Here is a 23,771-nt window from a genome sequence, read left to right on the forward strand (position 1 = left end):
CACTCAAAGCGCGGAGAGATTCTCATTTCTGTGCCTCTCAGCACTTTGTTTTTTGGTTTTTTTTTGGTCTTGTATGGCTGTCTGTCCATAGCCATAAGCCCATAACTGAAATTTTTAAGAGTTCTCTTCATGATATTAGTGGTCCTGCTTATACAGGCATGGTTCAGCTAGAACCTTCTCTATTGGTGCTCATCAATTGAGAACAGGTCGTCCCAAGCCTCTGATTTGAGATTATTAGATGCTTTTTAGGTAAAACATTGGACTGCATGGTGTGGCCTGAGGAACTATTCTCTGTTTCGGAAGGAAAAGGAAAACTACTTTCGAATAATTATGATGATGAGATCTAGGACCCCCTCATTTATCTTTCACAAATGATTCTGTTTTGGTTGGGATTAGGCTGCTTGTAGATCATATTTGTTATTTCTGGCAAGTAATGTTGCTTGCGCAAAGTTTCTTGTGTCTAATGCTTGTGCCTTTTTGTTGCTGCCAGCTTTCTTTTTCCTCCGTAATAATTGAAAGTGCTGTTTTCCTGAATGTTTTCTGGAAAAAATGTAATGGGAGACACAGCCAGTCCTTTGAAGAAACCAAAAATATATCCTACTATAAGTTCCAGTGTAACAAACATTGTCCACTTCAAATTATTCTGTCTGCTTGTTCACTGGGCCAAGAGCAGAGTGACAATTTATCCAAAACAAAAAAGAGCAGAGTAACAGGTTATATTCAGAACTCAAAATGCTGTGATCTGTATTACAATTGGTGAATCAGAATTTCTGTGGAGTGGACTAATTCAAATGCTGAATCCCAAAAGAGAGCCAAAAAAAAATGAAGTGTCACAAGTTGTTTCATACCAAGCTGTGCTCACTGCTCACATTCTGAACTTCTTGTAATCTTGTTATGCATTTCAGTATCTGTGATGCAATAAATGCTATAGCTATTGGAGTACACTGGGGATCCAGCTTTTGATCCGCAGCTCACACATTTTGCATCTTTTGCAGCGGATGCTGCGGAAATTTGCTCCAGCTGCCGTGCTAGTTCAGACTTCAGACTCCTACGGACCTACTACTACAGCTGTGCCCAGTGTCCACTGGATGTTTCCCAGGCAAGGGACAGTAGGTCGTTCGTTCGATCGTATTTGACTTATAAATGATGGTTTATCAGCTAATAAATAATATTTTTCTCTCGTATCAAATTAATTAATAGTATTTTTACTCTGTCTCTCTTTCGTGCTCTACAACCTACACTTCACTAGCTTTATGTAAAAAACGAAAACTAGTTGTTTCCTGTACACCTTTTTTTTGCATTGCTACTTCTTAAGTTAAGTGTTTAACTTGTGTATAAACGTTTTCTCTTCATACCACACTCTTCTTTTTCTTAACATAAGAGCTCCCCACCCTTTTGTCTGCATCTTCCCGTGTCTTGCTAAAAAAACAGCACTTGCTTTTTTATTCCTTAATCTACAAAATCTTCCTGTGTCTTATTGTCAGCTGAAGCATTCTTTTATATTTTGATACTCATATAATAAAGTGGATATATAGCAATAGTTCTATGCTATAGGAGTAGTTCTTAAGATGCAGACTCTTATCAGTAGCCTTGTTTATTCAGGCATCCATAGTTTTATGATGACGAGGACTTCATGCTTTTACTTTTACAGTTGGAGCACGTCTTGGATTTGACTGTATTTTTTTATTTCCCCTTTGAATTAATCCAGCTACTGAATTCCCAAAAAGGCTCCCAGCTTCGATCTTATCCTTTCAGATGGACAGCTGTGAAATGTGCAGGGCAAGATGGCCAAGCAAAACAGGTAGGTACAGTACAACAGTTGCTGCAAAATTTGGTACGCGTGCTTGCGATAATTTTACCCCACATGTATTTCTCTCTCTTAGGTCCTGTTCGCTTGTGTTATAATCCATATTTTTCGGCTTGTTTTTTTAGTTGGAACAGTGTTTTTCTCTCAAAACAAATTAGCCGGAACAGTGTTTCGTCTTGTTTTTTTAGCGAAACGAACGGGGCCTTAAAGCTCTCTTCAGACTGGGAGAAAAAGTGAATGACAAAACAAGAATATGACTTTTTATGTGATTTTGAAGATTCAAAAGAAGAGGCACATTGGGAAAGCTACATAGAAAGGTGGAACTTAACCGTGTGGTTGGTTCATGGAATCACCTTATGCTTCGTAAGATGATGCATCATGAGTTGATCCATAATTTTGATAGAATTAATCTATTCCTCAGGCATATATTAATTATTAGCTCGTGAGAAATAAGGTGGTAATAGATCAACTCATTTAATTGCAGAAACAACAAAAAAAGTGAGGAGTAAGAAAAAATAGACCACCTCTTTCCTCCAACCAAATACACAAAAATATTTAACAATGGAATTATCACCTCTCAACTACATGAAAAAACACATACTCATATATCTTAATAAATATCAGTTTAACATGCACGCTAACTTTTAGATTTATTTTTCAAGTTTTATTTAAATTTAATCTCTGTTGTTCACAAAAACTTTAGGTTTATTGCAAATTTGCAATAAAAATAAATCATTACAGTTTTCATCATTTAACTATATATATAAATAAAGTTGTGCAGTGTAGGCATAGTAATGTCATAATGTCAGTGGAGATTGGAGTGAGCAGTAATGAACTGTATGGTACAAACCCCAATGTGATTGCTTTTCTCTCACCTGCTGCACCTTTTCTAATAATATACTACTATCAACAGGCAAAATTTAAAGAGAAGCAGCATTCGAATATCAGCTACAATGCTTATGAAAAAAAATACTATAGAATGTGTATTTTCTTTTCAGTGAAAACACAATTAAGCACTACAATTCTTTAAACTATTCTTTTATTTATCTTATCCATCTTCTGTAGATATTGTTGTCTTCTCTCGCTGCTTTACTATTCAATAGAAAAATGAAAGTTACGCTGGACTCTAGTACACTTTTGCAGTCCAACCAATCAGATGGTTGGTCAAAGGAGAGAGGATCACCGAGCAGCAGCACGAAGCCCCGCCATTCTTGTGCCGTTTCTGCCCCCAAAATCTCCCTCCCACCCTTTTCTTTCTCTGTTATTTGCCCCTAATTCAAAAATCCTATCCTTGATGACTTTGGTATAATACTGGTACAACAGGCTGCTGCTTACTGGTGCCTGGTAGTAACCGGACACAAAGCCAAATCCAAACTAGAATAGGTGTCTGTTCTTGTCCGCCTTCCTCTGCCAACCAAAGAAGCAAACCAAACCAAGAAAAAGAAATTTTTACCCAGCAAGCAAGTTCCAACCTAGAAGAGCCCTTCAAATTCAACATGGAGGGAAGGGAGGGCATTGCAGTGGCAGGTGGCCATGAATCCGGCCACGGTCTGTTTAGAGCAGACATTTCCATGACAGAGGCGCATGAAGCAGCGAAGGGGTACCACTTCTCTCCCTCCTCGCCGTCGACGTCCCCCACTCCGTCCCCGCCACCAGATGCTGCTGCTGGCCACGGTGGGGATGCCACTCCAACTCCGCTAGCCTGGAGTCTGGGTGGGGACAAGCCGAGCGAGGCCACCGGGAACAACGGCGTGCAGACGGCCGCGCAGACTGAGCACGCCAACCTGAGCTCCGGACGCCGCCGGGGCCGGCCGCGCGGTTCCGGGAGGCGCCAGATCCTCGCCACCCTAGGTCAGTTTGCCCCCTCAAATGCAAAGCGTCCTCATTTTCTTCTTCAGCAGCTCAAAAATTTCATTTTTTTGGTAGTTTCTTGCAATGTTTGCTCCCCTGATTGATCTCTGTTACATTGCTTGGATGGGGTCCAGTTGGGTGATGTGTATGTGCTTTTCACACTCAAGAGGGTTACAAGTCAAACATCCGTTACCTGTTACCACAGTTTTTCTGTTCATCGGATTCATCTTTTGTGTTATTAATTGTTAATTATGCGATTCTCATGTTTTTATCCCCTTTTTCCTACCAATTTGTGCGCGCATTCTTTCTCAGATTTTTCCTGGGTGGATTACCTAATCAACCTAATCCTTAAACTTCTTACCGATTAGCAGTGATTAAGGTCTCTTTCATCATTGGGTAGTTAAGTTACTTAAAAATTGTTCATTTCGCTGTCTGAATTCTGTTCATCCAATGCAAAAGGGGAATGGTACGCCCTGTCAGCCGGAGGGAGCTTCACACCTCATGTGATCATCGTGGGTACTGGGGAGGTAAGACGTGTTCCATCATCATCGGCAGCGTCATGCTTCTCTGCAGACTGCAGCTAGTTTGGCATTGCTTGACTAGTGTGCAGTGCTTGTCTTAACGGTGTCACTGAGCTCTCTTGTCCAATTCGTTGGTAGGATGTGGCGGCGCGCATAATGTCGTTTTCTCAGAAGGGTCCACGCTCGGTCTGCATCCTCTCTGCAAATGGGACAATCTCTAATGTAACACTGAGGCAGCCGGATCCATCTGGTAGCACCTTCACCTACGAGGTATGGACCTGTTGAGTGCTACTCTTTGTAAATTATCATTATCCTTGTAATGTTCAGATTATATAGAACTTATAAGTCCTCTCTAGACAAATTCGGTGTATTTAGTTTTAGAGTTGTCTACAGGCACATCAAGCAAAATGACTTAGTTGGCAATTTTTTTTTTTTGTGTTGAAAAAAATGGCAACCTTAATCTGATCTTTCATGTTGCGGTGATATAAAAAATTTCAACCACCCATTCGGACATAGATTTAGCAATGCAAGTCACATTCTTTTGACTTGATTGCAGTAAGAATTAAATAGATACACTGTCAGATTCACCAGCCGGGAGACTATCTGTTCGCTTGGAGGAATTTGGAGGAATCACGATGAATCTGGAGGAATTTGTGACAGCGTGAACAATGTTTTCAGCCGGCTACAGTGAATTCCGGAGGAATTTTGCACCAGCCGAACGCCTTGTGTCTGAAAAGACCCCCCTTCCACTTTATCTTTGACTTTCTCTTCGATTTTGTTCTATGCCAATTCCATCTTCTGCGCCTCCAGTTTGTCCACTATTGGTTTGATTTATTTCAGGCACCAAGAAGACTTTTTTAAGTTCTTGTTCTAACTGTAACAATACACAGAAAATCTTAGGTATAAATGGCCATGGAACGTCTAAAGTCTCCCATCTGCATGGAAAGTGACAACTTTCACCTCCAAGTTGTTTCATGGCTATTGGATCGCAAAGATGCCGTGCACATGTACATTGAGTTTGCGCTACTTATGTTTAGAGGGCACTGATTCGATGTGTTTCTGGTCTTCAGGGCCGTTTCGAGATTCTGCAATTGATGGGCTCCTTCACAATGGCTGAGGAAGGTCGTCGGAGAACCGGGGGGCTCAGTGTCTCTCTTGCTGGCCCTGATGGCCGTGTAGTTGGCGGCGTAGTGGCTGGGATGCTGCGTGCTGCTAGTCCTATACAGGTAAATGTAACAGAACCTGAAACCAATTTTTGGATGCAGTCACGCTAACATGTCAGGACACAAACACATTGACTCCTTGTTGATTCAGTGCAATCAGTAATAATGTATCAGTTTGCAGATTGATGGAAAAGCAAACATTGAGCTATATATCGTTTGTTGATTCTCTAACATAAAACACGGCACAGGTGATCGTGGGGAGCTTCCTGCCCAACAGTCTGAAGCAGCATCAGAGGAGGATGAGCTTGCAGCAGCAGCAGCCACCTTCTGTCCCGGCACTACCAGCACCACCAGCACCTGTGGCTCCCCCTCCTGTGCTCACTGCCGCTATGCCAATCTCCCAGGCAGGTCCCGGCAACGGCTTCCACGCACCGCCACCCTCCGCCGCCCCGCCTCCACAACCCCATGGCAGCACAGAGCACGGCACCATGAACCTGAACACGACGACGGGGGGCTTCACCATGATTGGCTGGCCTGCGAGCTCCCCGCCCATGCTGCACAGGGCCTCTCCTGACATCAACGTCAGCTTGACTCCCCAGGAGTAGAAAAGAGGAGCCGGTTATGGCGGTTGACTGGTTGCCGTTTTCTTTTGTCGCCTCATCCCTGACACATTTTGTTATATAGGGCATGGCTGTTAAAGTAGATGCTAGATTAAGGCATTGTTTAGATTGGGGTTAGGAATAAGTATTTGGCACTGTAGCACTTTCGTTTATATTTGATAATTATTGTCCAATCATGGCCTAACTAGGCTTAAAAGATTCGTCTCGTAATTTACCATCAAACTGTGTAATTAGTTATTTTTTTTATCTACATTTAATACTCCATGCATGTGTCCAAAGATTTGATGTGATGGAGAGATAGTGAAAAAACTTACAATCTAAACGCCTAAGGACGGTTTAGCCAAGATTAGTAGGATGTGGTAGATGCTCTAATCTGTTTTAAGAGGAGATGCCAGTTTCTCAAACAGTCGGACAGACTATTGTCCCGTTACTGACAGTTATCTTAATTCTGCTTCGTCCATCATTGTGCCTTTGCAGCTGTCCAATTTGTTTTCCTGAATTCCTGATGTTTATGCATATGTACATCCCTTATTTGTGTCCGTGTTTGTGCTCTGCTTACTGAGGGCCTGTTTAGATGACTTCATTTGCAAAATGAAGCACTGTAGCAGTTTCGTTGTTATTTGGCAAATAGTGTCCAATCATAGTCTAATTAGGCTTAAAAGATTCGTCTCGTGGATTTCGTCTAAACTGTGTAATTAGTTTTATTTTTTATTTATATTTAATGCTTCATGCATGCGTCCAAAGATTCGATGTGACGGGGAATGTGAAAAATTTTGCAAAATATTTGGGGAACTAAACTGGACCTGAAGGTTCTTGGCATGATTCACAGCTCGAATGCGGTAAGTAGTTAGTAGCAAATCTCCAGCAGTCTTCCACTATGACTCTGTCCCTAGTAAAACTGTCATCTTGGAGGGAATGCAACTTTTTTCTTGCTTCAGCATACCTCCATTTTTGTTTTGAGAAACGGGTTGGATTTTATTAAGCAGGGAGAGATATTACATCCAGCCCCTTACAAAGGAGCTCCCACAGCAAAATAAAATTACATTGAAGTCCTTTATAGAAGCTCCTAGAGGTTGCCGTTTCCGTCACCGGGAATCGCCGCTGCTCGCCTCTCCTCCATCGCCAGCAACAGAGAAGAAAGCTGAGGAGGAAGCTCAAGGCCCACACCCCAACAGACGACGTGACATCATCTTTGAAGATAGCCAAAAGTAGCACGGCCACGAATGAACCGTACCATACAACAATGAACGCACTAACAACATCGTCACGAAGACTGGGATCAGACGCCAATCGCCTCCATGACCGATCCCAATCGACGGAAGACGAAGAACCCAACACTGGGACTGGGAACTCCAACCCAAAGCTAGCGGGAAGGAGGAGCACATACCTCACAAGAACAACTCCAGGATCACCAGAGGTTTCTTGGAGGGGCAAAATACCGGCGTTATCGACGAAGTCAATAGCTCGGAAAGAAATCTTCGACTTCACCCTGGAGTCACCTCCTCCAATGATGAAATCGAAGAACCAAACTCCTCCAATCGGAAGCAACGAAGAAACTAAAAAAAAACTACCTAGATCTACTAGAGTAGAAGGAAATATGTACAGCGGCCACCTCACTCCCCGATCCCCATGCCCACCGGAGCCAAAGCAGGCGCCGGGGAGGATGGGAACCTCAGGAGATCTGCGCCGGGATCGAATCGCCTCCCGGTCGCCTGCTATCACCTGTTGTAGCAGGGAAGAGTCGAGAAAGACCGCGATGCTCGGGCCTTATCCCAGCATACCTCCAATTAGACTTGCGCAAATTGAGACGAGTGAAAGCTCTAGTTTGGTTTTGATGAATTGATAAAATCCTAAGTGCTAACTTAGTTTATCAAAATGATTATAAGATAGGTAGTACTACTCCAAGCGGTGAAGCAAATGAAGATCATAACATGACAATGGTGTTGCCATGGTGATGATCAAGTGCTTGGACTTGAAAAGAAAAAAGAGAAAAAACAAAAGGTTCGAGGCAAAGGTATAAGTGGTAGGAGCCATTTTTTTGGTGATCGAGACACTTAGTAAGTGCGATCACATTTAGAATCGATAGCCGTACTATTAAGAGGGGTGAAACTCGTATTGAAATGCGGTTATTAAAGTATCACTAGATGCTCTAACTCATTGCATATGTATTTAGGATCTAGTGGAGTACTAACATGTGGCAGAACCGCCTAATCTAATGCCTCCCAGGAGTGCTTGTCTTCCATTAGACACTAAGCACTCAGGAGAGAGCACTAAATTACTCGGTTCTGTCGGGCACACCCCAGGAGAGAACCCGAAAATCCACATTTTTGTCATCAGGATCACAAATGAGAGAATAAAGCTTACATCATTCATAACCATTTCTTACATCACTTTTAATACAACATCAGAGTATAACATTTATCATTATAACAGTGGAATGTAATCAGATTATCAGAGTTATGAACAATTTAATGTAAGAGAGAAATATAAACATGTGATCAGAATTACAGCGGAAATAAATATCTATTCATGACATGATGAAGTATTGAGATATAAACTACGACATCAGATTATAAAACTTTCCTTTATAAAAACATTTAGTGAGAGTTATAAATAAAAACTACAATCGCAGCGTAAAGGAAATCCTCTCTGAGCCCACCAGGAGGAATCCACACACAAATGTCAGCTCTAGCCTTCACCTGTCACCTGCAACGGGGAAATAAAACCCTGAGTACTCAATTATACTCAGCAAGACTTACCCGACAGGAGAAAAGAAAAGACTCCAAGGATATGCAAGGCTATCTGGCTTGTGGGTTTATTGCATGTGCAGGAAGCATTACTAAGCGTGCGTCCTTATATTCGATTTTTATTAATAGCCGTATTGGTTCATTACCTAACCATTCTATGTAAGCACCTATGCTACTTTCAAGCAGGTGATAAGCAATCAGAGTTCCTTTTTCCATTACATCTTTCATCTTTCAGTTCTTACTACGGTGCTAAACACGAGACAAGCCGTACCGGATTGCCCGGCGATTCGTGAATCAATGCCTCCAGCTGGGTACCCTAAAAACACATGCCCCGCTTATACCTCGGGCACAAGTAGGACCAACCCATCACCCTCTTGTCCTGGGGTCCTAGGTCCTCGTCCAAACTAGGACTCCAAGCCCCCGCCCCTGAGTCCCAGACTCAGTGCGGTGCAAGGACCTCCTCCACTAAAAAGAAACCCTGACAGTCGGTTCGGATAGAGCCGGAACCCACGACAAGAGAGCAACAAGTCTTTCAAGTGCCCATACACAAGTATGTGCTCGGGATAATAAATCTGTGACTTGCCCACGATACTTTATGCAACGACCGGTCCTTAACCGACACAGATAGGGAAAACAGTGTAACCAAGCCATGCCCCACGTCCATGGCGACACAACCTCTTACACCCACCCATACCCAAACCATATCTCTGCCCAGTCATCATTTTCCTTTCCACCATTTATATATTCCAAGTGATAATAATCCAATAATATATTTCCTATCTCTCACGAGTGACAGCCATCACTCGACTTTTACCGGAGTCTTGTAGCATAGCATTCTACACGATCCTGTCATACTAGTAAGACTCATAGGATAAAGATATATATGCAAGTGGGTTTCATTCAACTCCTTAAAACTTGATGCACAAATATAATTTAAACTGTAGAAAGTAGAGGTTATGTACTAGGACTTGTCTGGGTAAGATATATATTAAAAAGTTAGTATCTGCATCTTCAGATCATCCACCATCAACTGAATAAGAAGCCCATTGCATCATCTCCTGGAGAGAATACCATTACACCATCTTCGGATTCTCAATCATCCTTCACTTGATCCGTTGATCCATCATCGTACCTATATGATATGTATTGATGCAAATGCATAGATGTAAATAACCAACGATAGCCGAAATGCTTAGAAGTCCGGTTACACCTCACAAACTAACATGATAGCTCTAACGCTGGTCTACGTATCCGTATTGTCGAATAAGGCGTTACTTCCCAACAATTGTTCTAGTTATACAAACCCAAGTTGTTTCTTTATCCCATTCTATCCATTTAATCTTTATTCAGAATAGGCCATCATTATCTATTTAGCAACTAATTATTCTGGAGCTACAAAAATTACAGTGAGTACCTAATATTGCTAGGAATCTACTATAGAAATTTTAGATTCAACAATATTACCAATTTATCATGGAAATTCCTATAAGTTTATATTTTATAATATTAAGTACCTTAAATTAATTATATAGCTTTCAAGAATATTATCAAACTATATGAACAAAATATACTAGCAGGTAGATCATGATTTTAGAGACTCAACAAAACTGGTTTCACCATTTTTATATTGATTTTACAAGTTTACTTTATAAGCTAAATCATAAATTGCCCTAGAAATCGAAACGGGCCGGCGTCAATGATCTCGGCCCAACGCGAAGCGTGGTCTAGTGGAGGACGGTGGCCCAGGCGGGCGCGCGGGCATGAACGGCGGCCCAGGCGCGGCAGGCGGCAGACTGGCCCAACGATGCGCCCGGCTGAAAGCTCTAGTTTGGTTTTGGTTAATTGATGAAACCCTAAGTGCTAACATAGTTTATTAAAGTGATTATGAGATAGGTAGCGCTACTCCAAGTGATGAAGCAATGGCGAAGATCATGACGATGGTGATGGCATGGTGATGATAAAATGCTTAAACTTGGAAAAGAAGAAAGAGAAAAACAAAAGACTCAAGTCAAAGGTATAAATGATAGGAGCCATTTTGTTTTTATGATCAAGACACTTAGTGAGTGTGATCACATTTAGGATCGATAGCCGTACTATTAAGAGGGGTGAAACTCGTATCGAAATGCGGTTATCAAAGTGCCACTAGATGCTCTAACTCATTGCATATGTATTTAGGATCTAGTGAAGTGCTAACACCCTTGAAAATATTTGTGAAAATATGCTAACACATGTGCACAAGGTGATACACTTGGTGGTTGGCACATTTGATCAAGGGTGGTGAAGTTTGGGAGCAAGAGTAAGGAACTCCACCGGCGGAGTGTTCGCCCGTAGAGTGCGGACAGTCCGACGGTGCCACCGGCGCCCTAGACAGAAAAATTGGAGGTCACTGTAAGTGACCGAACGCTGGCCTCAGTTGGACCGGCGCGTCTGGTCAGGTATAACAGCGAAGACGCTGGCGTCGGTCAAACGACCGGATGCTGGGTCACTTTGCGACCGGACGCTGGCAGGGTGCGTCCGGTCAGTGCTGACGTACGCTGATGTAAGGCGCACAGAGGAGACATCATCTGACCGGACGCTGGCAGGGTCCGGTCAAGCATGACCGGACACGTCCGGTCGTCAAAAACATGTTTTGGACCCTTACTGTAAACGACCGGATGCTGAGGGTCTAGCGTCCGGTCAGCTCTGTCGTAGCGTCCGGTCAGTCAATAGCCGTTGAGATCTGGCGGCGCAGGTTTAACTCAGAATGACACGTGGCTTACATCGAGCGACCGGACGCTGGGTCCAGCGCCGGTCAACATGACCGGAGCGTCCGGTCAGCCCGCGTTGTGCCTAGTGAAGGGGTACAACGGCTCTATTTCGTGGGGGCTTCTATTTAAGCCCCATGGCCGGTTCAAGCTCACTCTCTTGCACATTTTTCACTAACATAGAAACCTTGTGAGCTTTGCCAAAGCCCTCCCACTCATCTCCATCATTGATTCATCATCATTGTGAGATTGGGAGAGAATCTAAGTGCATTGCTTGAGTGATTGCATCTAGAGGCACTTGGTATTCGTGTTGCGCTGCAGATTTCACTTGTTACTCTTGGTGGTTGCCACCACCTAGATGGTTGGAGCAGCGATGGAGGATTGGCATGAGTTGGTGATTGTTCGTGGCCATCTCCGGTGATTGTAAGGGGAGTTGTACCTTCCCCGGCGGAGTACCAAAAGGTAACTCTAGTAAATTGCTCATGTCATTGAGTTACCTCACTTGTGGATCGGTTCTTGCGGTGTCCTATCGTGTGGACGAGGTTTGTGAAACACCTCTTAGCCACCGAACCATCAAGTGTTGGTCGACACAACGGGGACTAGCGTGTTGGCAAGCACGTGAACCTCGGGAGAAAAATCGGTTGTCTCTTGTCATTTGAATTCTCCCGGTGATTGGCTTAATCTTCATCTTGTGATTGGTTCATCCCCTACACTGTGGTATAATCACCCTACTCACTTATTTATATTCTTGCAAACTAGTTGATACAAGCTCTTTAGTGTAATTAGAATTGAGAGCTTGCTTTATTATTTACATTCATCTAATTGAGCACTTTAGAGTAGCAAGATTGAGAGCTCTTAGTGAGTAGTTATATAGCAAGTTTGGGTGCCTAAGTAATCATTGCAACTAGAATTGTTGGATAGGTGGCTTGCAACCCTTGTAGAGCTAGGGAAAGTTTGCATTACGCTATTTGTTATACTAATCAAATTGCTCTAGTTGATTTATAGATTTTTAAATAGGCTATTCACCCCCCCTCTAGCCATATTAGGACCTTTCACCGGCCAGCGACCCACCTTCGCGCACGCGGTAGCGGCCCAAGGCCGGCTGCGACCCAAGCGGCCAAGCGGCGTGGCCTAGCTAAAGCAGGCCAGCCCATGCGGAACGCGCGACGCCTGGCCCAGGTGGGGAAGCCTAGCAGCGGCGACCCAAATTACGCCTGGGTCCCTGCACTTTTATCTAATCCACCTCAGGACATAAATACTATTCAAGTGAGTCACGTTTATCGCACCTAGAACCTTATTGTTACCTCTATTCACATACTTACACCCTCACCTCCTCCACCGAAGCAGAGCACGAACAGGGAGCACCAGCCAGCGGTCAATCTCGACCGGGGAAGGCACAACGGCGGCGAGAACTCGCCGGTGAGGGGCATGGAAGCCCATGCGACCACGGCTGGCCACGGCGAGACCTGAATCAAGCCTCGGCAGCCTACCCACGCAAACCGTGGCAGCGGTACTCCAGCTGCGGCTGCGTCGGCCAGGCGGACGACGGCAACATCGCAGCGGCCCAGGTAGGGCGGTTGCACAGCACCGATGGCATGGCGCACGGGAGGGCGGTGCTCACGAGTCAACGCGGCTCGAGCATGGATGAGTAGCGCACTCTCGCGGGGCGACAACACGAGGCAAGCCGAGGAGGGAGCGCGCGCGGAGCAGCAGGAACGACGCGGTAGGGAAGAGCGCTGTGGACCGGCCATGGCAGAGCACTATGGGAAGCGGACGACAGAGACGTGGGCGGGGCACGGCAGCCAGCAGGGCATGACGCGGGGAGGAAAAGGAGGGTCGGCGCTACGGCCACGGTAGGCCTGGGCATGCTCGCGCAAGGGGAAGAACCGACGATGGGCGTCGGCGGTCTCGGCCCTAGGCGAATGCTCGCACGAGGCAAGGAGTAGGGAGCACCGATGCAAGAGGCAAGCAGAGAGACCGCGAGAGAGCTAGCAAACGGGGAGGGCGCTCAGAGACAGGGAAAGCAGGCGCATGAGAAAAAGGCGAGGAAACGTGAGTGAGTTCGCCCGAGCACGTGGTTCGGTCGGTGAATCCGAAAAGGACTTGACGATGCAGCAACGATGTCAGCTTCACGGCAAGAACAGAGAAACTCGATTTGAGAGAAGCAAGTGAGCAGCGGAGCTGGACGGCTTGGCGTAGCTGAGACGACAAGGAGAAGCAGAGGCAGACCACAGAGGCAGACAAGACAAGCAAGGCATTTTTGGTGCTGCCGGGTGAAGCGATGGAACTGGCAGTCGGACGGTGGCGCTTAGCGGGAACGGCAACAACTGAGGCTTGCAACGCCGAGCCACGACAGAAGACAAGACAATGCATAAATGCAATGCCAGGCTAGTACGCTGTACGTCAGAAAAATAAATGAAGCTGTTGCGCTCTCTTTCTCGTCAGTTCGTGCTTAACAAAATAAACCCGTGAGTAAATATATATATCGTTCAATTTATTAATAGATTTTATTTTATTTGTAAAAGTTGATTTTCATGCTTAATCAATTAAACAAGCCGTTCACCATTTATTTGCTAGAATCGTTATCGTACACTCCTAAATATTTCTACGCACTACGTAATTTAACTTGACCATTGATTTGAGTCCACGAAACTAAGTCGCACAGGATTCGCTTATCGCCTCAAGTATGTTTTAAATCCAAAATTTGAGAAAACTCGCTTTGAAATTTTTTTAGGCCTAAATCGCGGTGCTAAACAAGCTCGTAACACTAGGGGTGTTACATAACACCCTTGAAAACATTTGTGAAAATATGCTAACACATGTGCATAAGGTGATACACTTGGTGGTTGGCACATTTGAGCAAGGGTGAAGAAGATAGAGTTGAAAAGGGGTTAGTCACGCTGGTCATGCAGTGATCAGACGCTGGGGTCCTGCATCCGGTCAATGGAAGCAGCGAAGACGCTGGCGTCGGTCTTCGGCCGAACGCTGGGTCACTGAGTGACCGGACGCTGGGTGAGTCCGGTCAAGGGTGACCAGACGCGTCCGATCGTGAAAAATCGTCTCTGGATGCTTACTGGAAACGACCGGACGCTGAAGTCCTGTGTCTGGTCACTTCGAAGCAGCGTGTCTGGTCACAACTTAAATGTACTGATGATCGTTGAGATCGGGCGATCAGCGTTTGAAGCAGGGGACACGTCGCACACATCGCGTGACCGGACGCTGGGTCCAGCTTTCGGTCGATTTGACCTGCGCGTCCGGTCGTCCCATTTTTCAGTAGACTAAGGAGCCAACGGCTCTATTTTGTGGGGGCTTCTATTTAAGCCCCATGGCCAGCTCAAGCTTACTCTCTTGGCCATTTGCATTGATATATCAATCTTGTGAGCTTAGCCAAAGCCCTCCCACTCATCTCCATCATTGATTCATCATCTTTGTGAGATTGGGAGAGAATCCAAGTGCATTGCTTGAGTGATTGCATCTAGAGGCACTTGGTGTTCGTGTTTTGCTGTGGGATTCGCTTGTTGCTCTTGGTGATTGCCACCACCTAGACGGCTTGGAGCAGCGGAGGAGGATTGGCACGAGTTGGTGATTGTTCGTGGCCATCTCCGATGATTGTGAAGGGATTTGTGCCTTCCTCGGCAGAGCGCCGAAAGGTAACTCTAGTGGATTGCTCGTGTCATTGAGTTACCTCACTTGTGGGTAGGTTCTTGCAGTATCTAATTGTGTGGACGAGGTTCGTGCAACACCTCTTAGCCGCCGAACCACCAAGTGTTGGTCGACACAACGGGGACTAACGTGCCGGCAAGCATGTGAACCTCAGGAGAAAAATTGGTTGTCTCTTACCCTTTGGTATTCTCCCGGTGATTGATTTAGTATTCATCTTATAATTGGTTCACTCCTCTACACGGCGGTATAATCACCCTACTCATTCATTTATATTCTTGCAAACTAGTTGTAATAAGCTCTTTAGTGTAATTAGAATTGAGAGCTTGCTTTGTTGTTTTAAGTTCATCTAGTGAAGCTCTTTAGTGTAGCAAGTGTGAGAGCTCTTAGTGAGTAGTGACATAGCAAATTGTGTGTCTAGAGATCATAGCAACTAGAATTATTGGATAGGTGGCTTGCAACCCTTATAGAGCTATAACAAGTTTGCATTTTGCTATTTGTTATACTAATCAAATTGCTCTAGTTGATTTATAGATTTTTAAATAGGCTATGCACCCCCTCTAGCCATATTAGGACCTTTCAATGGGCCTGACTCAACTCGCAAGCCTGCCCTAAGCCCGTTGAGTTTTGGCCCGTCCATGAACCTTAGTGGACATGGCTTAAGGCACATATCTCGCAGCTTAGAAAAAAAATTCTCGATCTGAGCCCAGCCTCTGTAAAATGCACGACTCGCATAGTAGGATGGTCGTGGACAGGATTATATCAGTTCAAAATAGCTGGGCTCTTTTTCGACCCGACCCGGACCCTACCTGGTCTGCGAAATGCTCGGGTCTACCTTCAATAACTCTTCCTTTCTTCTCGACTATATCTCTCCCATAATCCCATCTCCCTTCAAATAGAAATTTGCATCTTCCCTAATAGCATGGGTTCCATAGTAACTGCGCCTTCTTCCCTTTTTGAGCTATGGCCCTCGTGACCTCATCTTCGTCCAAGTCATCGGCCGCCAGCATTTTTCTGCGGCTGGACGTGAGCCATGGCCACGCCCTCTATCCAAGTCGTTGGCCTAGAGCTCTAGAAAACGGAAGCCCACTGATGTGTCTCTTTCTAAGCCGCCGACGTCTTGGTGCGCCTGGGCATGAGCCATGGTCGCTGCCTCCGTGTTGAATCTCATGGTGATCTTGTCGTGATTGGACAACGAGGTGCGAGGAGGCGGGCGGCAGGGCAAGATTATTGGAAGAAATTATTGTGGTTTGTTTCAACATCATTCCTAATAATCCAAAAAAATGATATTAGGTTACCCCTATTATTAATCTATTGGGAAAGTTGTATTAGGGACAAGAATTTTCAAAACCCACTCCTAATCTTGATTTTTAGCAAGATTATAAAAAAACACTTTCCAACAATTGCCTCTCTCTACTCCCAATCTTTCCAACACTTGGGGAAATCGATCCAATCGTCTAAAAATATCCGTGTGCATATCAATCGGCCAATTTGAAGGTAGAAGGATGTGTGCAAGAATAAAAGTAAGAACAGGGTTTCTAATACAAATATATAAGCGAGAAAGAAAATACAAAAGTAATTAGGGTGATTGAGGAATAATCCAAAATTCCTGTTCGTTTGAACATATCAGCCATAGTATATTGTTTTTCTCTCACAACAAATCAACGAGTAGTACTTTTCAGCCTGGCTTTTCACGAAGCGAACATGTAACATTGTCTTCTAATCTTTTAACAGCTAGAATTTAGAAACAGTTAAAGAAACCTAACAAATATATTTTGTAAAAAAATATTATTATATTAATTACTTTTAACTAGTCCCTACGTTGTAAAAAGATCGTTGTTTAGCAACGAATCTGAATAACCATTCTTTTGGGACGAAGGAAGTATCAGACATGCTCTAACTGCATTTGCACTGTGTTTGTGGGGGAGCCCTTTGATGAACAGTAAAAAGGTTTGCGACACCTGATGGCGCCAATCAGCTGTCGCCACGCGAGCATGTGTGCTTATCCACCGCGTCATGGGCAAATGGATATTTCCATTCCAGGCTTCTAGGTTCCAGCGGTGGCGTCGTGACTCATGATGTGTGCTCTAGATATCACCAGGTCCGAAAAGAAAAGTCTTCATGTCTTCGTACCAGTGAAGTTGTTGATGTCGTAGTTATCGTCCTCATCTTCGATAAAGCCGCCATAGAGAAAACGATTCCACCCTGCCCCCTCGTCGTCGCTGGAAAGGAGGAGGAGGAGATAAATCTCCAGTATCATGAAATTTGGTATGTAGAGACTCTAACCCTAAAGACTCGATCTACTAGAAAACTTATTAAAAACGATGAATCCCAGTCTATCCGACCTTCGGCGAGATGCCGGAGGGGAAGGGAGAGGGGCCAGTGGTGGTGGACAGCAAGGGGGTGGCGACGGCGGCGGCGCTTAGGGTTAGTCTCGCGAGAGGGAGACGATAAGACAGTAACGGCCGTAGATTCAACTAATGTTGTGGAAATAAAAAACTAGACTACCCCTATTATCGAGTTGTACTAGGAAGCGCTGAAGATGCTCTATAGCATCTCCAGGGGTTTTTAAAATCTTTCAAAATCCACCCGCAATCTTAATCCTTTTAGCATAATTGGAAAAACCCGCTGTCGGTGTTTCGGACCGGGGGGTCCTCAACCAACCAGTGAATTTATTCTGCGTGCTCCCGATTCCAGATGGTGATGCAAAGAGACACAAGGTTTATACTGGTTCAGGCAATCGAGGCCCTACGTCCAGTCTGAGAGGTCGATCTTGTATTCCTTGCACCGAAATGCTCGTAGTAGGGGGTTACAAGCTAAAGAAGAGAGGGAGCTGGTCCTAGGTCTCGGTAGGGTGTCGTGCGGGCCGCTTGAGACATTGCTCTCAAGCGGCAGGGATGTGCGTGTGTGTGTTACAAGGTGTTCTTCTTCGTCCCTCAAAACGGCCCAAGTCCTCTCCTTTTATAGCCTGAAGGGAGGACAAGGACGGTACATGAGCTAACTATACGGTGTCGTGTGAACAGAGGCGGCGTGTCCGGGCCCTGTAGTCTGTTCCTGTGGCGGCGTGGTCGTCGGAGTGGTCCGTCCTTGGAGCACTGGAGCGGCGTGGTCGTCCCATCAGATTCTGTGCATCGTGGGAACCCCAGGACTGCCTCGGAGTGGGTGCGGTGGTGAACGTGCAAGCCACTTTGGACGGACTGTGCGCGAGGCCGAGGCTTGGTCGGTGCCGAGGCTGCCCCACGGTGGAGGGGTCTCGGCAGGCGCGAACCCCAAGATCGCCGAGACCTTGGTGTACAGTGCCGAGGCCTCGAGCGGGCGGCTGATCGTGGGCACAGCGTTAGGACATAGTGGCCGGTAATCCCCGCCGTACCCTGTCCCAGCCGGTATGGCGCTGATCGTGGACACAGTGTTAGGACACAGTGGCCGGTAATCCCCACCGTGCCCTGTCCCGGCCGGTATGGCGCTGATGTGACCTCGGGTCGCGTCGGCCATTCTGTGGCGTTGAGCCGTCGTCCGGCTGAGATTGCGGGAGTGGTTGAAGCATTAATGAGACATGACGCGCTGTCTGGAGGGTCGGTCGAGGCGGGGGGTGATGGGCCGCGGACGACCCGGCCTCGAGCGATACGGAAAATGAGGCCTCGCGCGAGACGGAGATCGGTCTCCCTACCGAGGCCTCGCGCGAGACGGCTCGCGCGATACAGAGAATGCACCCCCTGCCGAGGCCTTCCGTGGAGAGCCTCGGGCGAGGCGGAGACGGCGTTCCCTACCGAGACCTTCCCTGGAGAGCCTCGCGCGAGGCGGAGTTAGTGTTAGGATGCCGAGACCTCCTGCTCAAGGCTCGAGGCGAGGAGGAGGAGGACCCAGTGGGCTCGGTCGTGGTGGGTGAGGGGCCCACAGCTTACCTTCTAGCTTTATTATTTTTTTTGGATGGGACTTTAGCGACCCATTTGAGGTTTGCTTGGGGTACCCCGTTCTAAGGTACCCGACAGTAGCCCCCAGGCCTCGGGGGGAGTGCGTGCACTCTCCCTGAGGGTTTGCCGAGGCTGGGTTTATACTTGCTCCGTAGGTATTGGGTTTTGTTTTTTGAGGTTCTGGTGGGTGCGCGCGAGCGCACCCGCCGGGTGTAGCCCCCGAGCCCCTGGAGGAGAGAAGTTACTCCTCCAGGGGCTTTCTCCATTTTTGCGTTTGAGCGAGTAGTTCTTACTGCATTTGCCAAGCCCATAAGCGCAAGTTCGGGTTGCGGGGGTCTCGGCGAGGCTGCAGGAAAAAGCCCTCTAGCCTCCGCACGAAGCGAGAGGTTCATCAGGGGCCCCCCTGACTTTGGGTATGACCCTCACGCTTCCTTTTGCTCGGAAGGAGGGGTGGAATGTGCCAGGCTACCCTCGATGGGCGCGAGCGTGGACACTTTCGGTGAGCTATTATCGGGTAGTCCGAGTGGAGGCCCGAGCCCCGTTCGCTAGGGGACGGCTAGCGGTCCAGAGACGCACTCCAAAAGTACCAGAGGGTTTCTCTAGTGGGTGCCAAGGCCGTTCGCTGGGCCTCGGTGGCTCGATGCCTCCCTACGGTGGGATCCCATTCGGATACTTCCCTGCCGGTCTCGGACACGACTTAGGATGCCCCGAGCGACTGTTTGCTCAGGTCTGGGCCATTCGTAGGCTCGCCCCGAAGTCGTCCCTAACTCTGTTGCCCTGGGGCGGCTGTTAAAACCTCTTGGAGGCCCAGCCTTCGAACCCCTGGACCGTAACGGGCTCGGTGCCCTTTATCGTGTTTTGTAATGAAATCTCTAGCGTGGCTTTGAACCGTTTGTCTTGGTATTTGGGTGCAAGAGGAGCCCCCGAGCCTCCGCCTGGAGCAAGAGGACGGTCGGGGGTCCCCTGACTTTTTCATCCGCCCCTCACATATCCTTTTCGTTCGGACGGAGGGTTTGTTTGCCGAGCCCATTCTGGTCTTTGCAAGGTTGCAGGAAGAGCCCCTAGCCTCTGCGCAGAGCGAGAGGGCCGTCGGGAGTTCCCCTGACTTTTTATACGCCCCTCGTGCGTGAGGGTTTGTTTGCCGAGGCCCCTTTTGGGCGCGGGCCCGAGTTGTGGGGTCTCGGCGTATTTGCAGGAAGAGCCCCCTAGCCTCTGCACAGGGTGAGAGGGCCGTCAGGAACTCCCCTGTCTTTTTGTACGACCCTCACGCTTCCTTTTCGCTCGGAAGGAGGGTTTGTTTTGCTGAGCCCCTTTGAGTGCGAGCTGGGGTCGCTGGGTCTCAGCAAGGTTGTAGGAAGAGCCCCCCTAGCCTCTGCATAAAACGAGAAGGCCGTCGAGGGTTCCCCTGACTTTTTGTGCGACCCTCGCGCTTCCTTTTCGCTCGGAAGGAGGGGTGGAATGTGCCTCGCTACCCTCGATGGGCACGAGCGGTGGCACTTCCGGTGAGCTGTTATCGGGTAGTCCGAGTGGAGGCCCATACCCCGTTCGCTAGGGGACGGCTAGCGGTCCAGTGACACACTCCAAGAGTACCAGAGGATGTCTCTAGTGGGTGCCGAGGCCATTCGCTAGGCTTCGGTGGCTTGGTGCCTCCCTACGGTGGGATCCCATTCGGAGACTTTCCTCCGGTCTCGGACACAACTTTGGGCGTCCCAAGTGTTTCGCTTGCTTGGGCCTCGGCCCCGTATGGGCTCGCCCACGGTCGTCCCTGACTCTGTTATCCTGGGGCGGCTGTCGAAACCCTTTGGGGCCCAGCCTTCGAACCCCTGGATCGTAATAGGTTCAGAGCCCGGTTCCTTCATATGAAAGGAATAGGCCGCAGGGAATATCTTCCCTATTGGCTCGGTACGGGCGGCGCGCCTTTTGAGGCAGTTTCATGGGGAGTCGAAATGACACCTGTTGCCATAGTGGCCGAGCGTGGCGTGGTGGATGGGACATAACTGTCCTCACATTTAATGCGGGAGACGTGGGCGCGTGGGCCGGCGAAATCGGCTCGTGGTTAACCGCGCCGGATCGGGGGGGGGGGGAAACCTCCCCGATTTCATCGTCCGTTCGTTTTGCCTCCTCCCCGCATAAATACCCGAAGAGTCTCGCCCCTCCTCGTCTTACCTTGCCTGCATTAGCACCGCCCCCGTCGAGCCATCGCTAGAGCAGCGGGTGCCGAGAAGAAGAGGAGGAAGAGCGAGCCTAGGGAGAAAGCGAGAAAAAAGCGAGAGCGTGGGAGGGAGAGAAAAAACTCACCGCCGCACCTGATTCCTCCATCGCACCCATGGCTGGCGACATCGTTGTTGTCGAGGCGGACCCCTGGGATCCGTCAGATGTCACCGAGGAGATGCTCCAGTCGCTTGTCGACGGTGGACTCCTCCGCCCGGTGACAGACCCCACTAGGCCGGAGTGGATTGCTCCGTACGGCGAGCCGGAGCCGAGGCCTCGCGACGGCTACGTCGTAAGCTTCGTCTCCTTCCACGAGCGCGGCCTCGGCGTCCCGGCGGACCGGTTCATGTGGGCACTCCCGCACTACTACGGCGTGGAGCTCCATAATTTTAATCCCAACTCCATCGCTCAGGCGGCTATCTTTGTTGCCGTCTGCGAGGGGTATTTAGGGATCGCTCCCCATTGGGAGTTGTGGCTCCATCTATTCCAGGCGGGGCATACTACCAAGCCGACGGGCACGTCGGGTAAGAGGAAGGCGGCGAGGGCCGGAGGCTGCACTCTCCAAGCGTGTCAGGACCGCCTGCACCTCTACATCCCGGCCCAACTCGCGTCCTCCAACCGCCGGTGGTACACGAGTTGGTTTTACCTCCGCAACGACGACGGAGGGCTTCCCCCCTACACCGGGCGGATTGTGGGGAGTTGCCCGGAGAAATGGAAGTGGGGTGTCCCGAAGGTCGACCAGCCCAAGCTGGAGCCGCTCCTAGAGGGGCTGGTGAGGCTGCGAGGCCGTGGCCTCACCGTGGTTGTGGTCGTGGCCGCCTTCCACCGCCGGAGGGTGCTGCCGCTGATGGCTCGGCGGCGGCGGCTGTTCAAGATGAAGCCGGGTGAGCCCATTGAGGGCACCCGGATGTCCTCCTCCGCCCTTTCCGACGAGGAAATTCTTTGTCGGGTGGGGGAGACGGTAGAGGCGAAGCTGAGGGGCGGCAACTTGACCCCTATCGTGATGCGGCCGTCGCGGGGGTTCCTTTCGCTGGTAAGTCGTGTGCCGCTGTAGCCTCTGGACCTCCTCAGTCTCCCTTTACCCCTTGTTCCCTCATGCACGTTTGTCGTTCCTTCAGGGATGAGGGACGTGCGCTCCTCTCCACCACCCGTTCCCGAGGACGCGGGGCGGCGGGCGATCAACCGCGCTCACGCCGATGCGCAGAAGAAGCAAAAGGACACCAAGGCGACGAAGCGCACGAAGCACATCCTCACGCGCGAGGGGCTGGATAAGCGCCGCCGTCAACAACGGAAGGACGGTCTCCCGCTGGAGGAATCCCCGTCGACGTCGTTGTCGACGGAGGCCTCGGACAGGAACGACAAGGGCGAGGGAGGGCGAGGTCCCCTGGACCACCTTCCTGACGTCGTGGAGGTGGCGCCCGGGGTGTCGGCAAGTAGCCCGACACCCCCGGGAAGGGGAGGAGAAGCGGACCAAGGGCCAGCGGTTGCTCGCTCCGGGGCCGAGGCCGACACGCCCGAAGCGCGGGCGTTAGGCAAACGCGCCGTCAGCCCGTTAGGCTCGGCGGCCGTGGTGGAGCAAGTGGTGATGGAGGCAACGCCACCGCCCCTACAGAGGACTGAAGGGGCGCCGGGGTCCACTGAAGACTGACCGGCGTCGATGGATACAGAGGCGATGCCTCTGCCGCCGCCTCCGCCGCTGTGGATGAGGTTTGCCGTGGCGAAGCGGGGGCCGCCCCGTTCAAGGCAAGTGTATTCTTGGCAGGGTCATGGTGCCTTCCAGTCACTTTTTTGGTTTTGCGCTAACCCTGTAGGTTAATTTTCCTTAGTCGGAAGCGGCCTGCGGACGACCTTCCCTTGGCGCCCCTTAAGGCGCTTAAGGTGAGCCCCGGCTCCTCCGCCCACTAGGTGGCGGAGGCACAAGCCGCCATCCACCGCGGCGCGGCGTTGGCGAGGGTCGACCTAAAAGAACCGGCCGCCCAAGGAGGGGCTGCTGAGGCGGCCCCTACACCGACGAGAGAGGGATCACTCCCATCCCGCGGGGGCGAGGCTCACGAGTCGGATGGGGCCGGCGTGCCCTTGGTTGCCGAGGCCCCCGGGGTCTCCAAGGCTGAGGCGACGGAGGCCACGGCGCCCACGACCGCCGAGACCACAGTGGCCGCGGTTGGTGTCTCTGCTTCTGCCGAGGCCACGATGGCAGAGGCTGAAGCCCCCGAGACCATCGAGGCCGTAATTGCAGAGGCTGGAGCCCCTGAGGTCACCAAGGCCGTCATGATGGCGGCGAGGCCATCTGTCCAGGAGGCGGAGACGTAGGCGGTAGAGGCCTCGGTGGTGCCCTTGGTTCAGGGCCCGCCGTCATTGCGAGAGAGCGCCCGGGAGGCAGAGGTCTATCCGATCTCCTCCGACGATACTTCCCGGGCGCGGGAGGTGGTCGACGCCGAAGAGACCGATGCCGTGGAGCAGCCGGCGCCGCTCTTGGACGAGGGAAACTCGGCCCTCATGCGGGTGCGACCCGAGCCTCGTGGGTGGGACCACCCGC

The 23,771-nt window shown here is 49.2% G+C and overlaps 2 protein-coding genes across 2 annotated transcripts; both read left to right on the forward strand.

The window, feature by feature from the left end:
• The first annotated feature begins 3,008 nt into the window (after positions 1-3,008).
• Positions 3,009-6,160, forward strand: LOC136506009 (AT-hook motif nuclear-localized protein 7-like). The gene is made up of 5 exons (XM_066501135.1): positions 3,009-3,658; positions 4,118-4,185; positions 4,318-4,449; positions 5,250-5,405; positions 5,591-6,160. The coding sequence occupies exons 1-5, from the start codon at positions 3,304-3,306 to the stop codon at positions 5,945-5,947; spliced, it is 1,068 nt and encodes a 355-aa protein (XP_066357232.1). The 5' UTR covers positions 3,009-3,303; the 3' UTR covers positions 5,948-6,160.
• Positions 6,161-17,468: 11,308 nt separating this feature from the next.
• On the forward strand, positions 17,469-23,545 carry LOC136503095 (uncharacterized). Its single transcript, XM_066498282.1, has 2 exons — positions 17,469-17,540; positions 23,141-23,545. The coding sequence occupies exons 1-2, from the start codon at positions 17,469-17,471 to the stop codon at positions 23,543-23,545; spliced, it is 477 nt and encodes a 158-aa protein (XP_066354379.1).
• Positions 23,546-23,771: the final 226 nt, after the last annotated feature.

The sequence above is a fragment of the Miscanthus floridulus genome, chromosome 14 (assembly GCF_019320115.1).
Source record: "Miscanthus floridulus cultivar M001 chromosome 14, ASM1932011v1, whole genome shotgun sequence".
Classification (NCBI taxonomy): Eukaryota; Viridiplantae; Streptophyta; class Magnoliopsida; order Poales; family Poaceae; genus Miscanthus; species Miscanthus floridulus.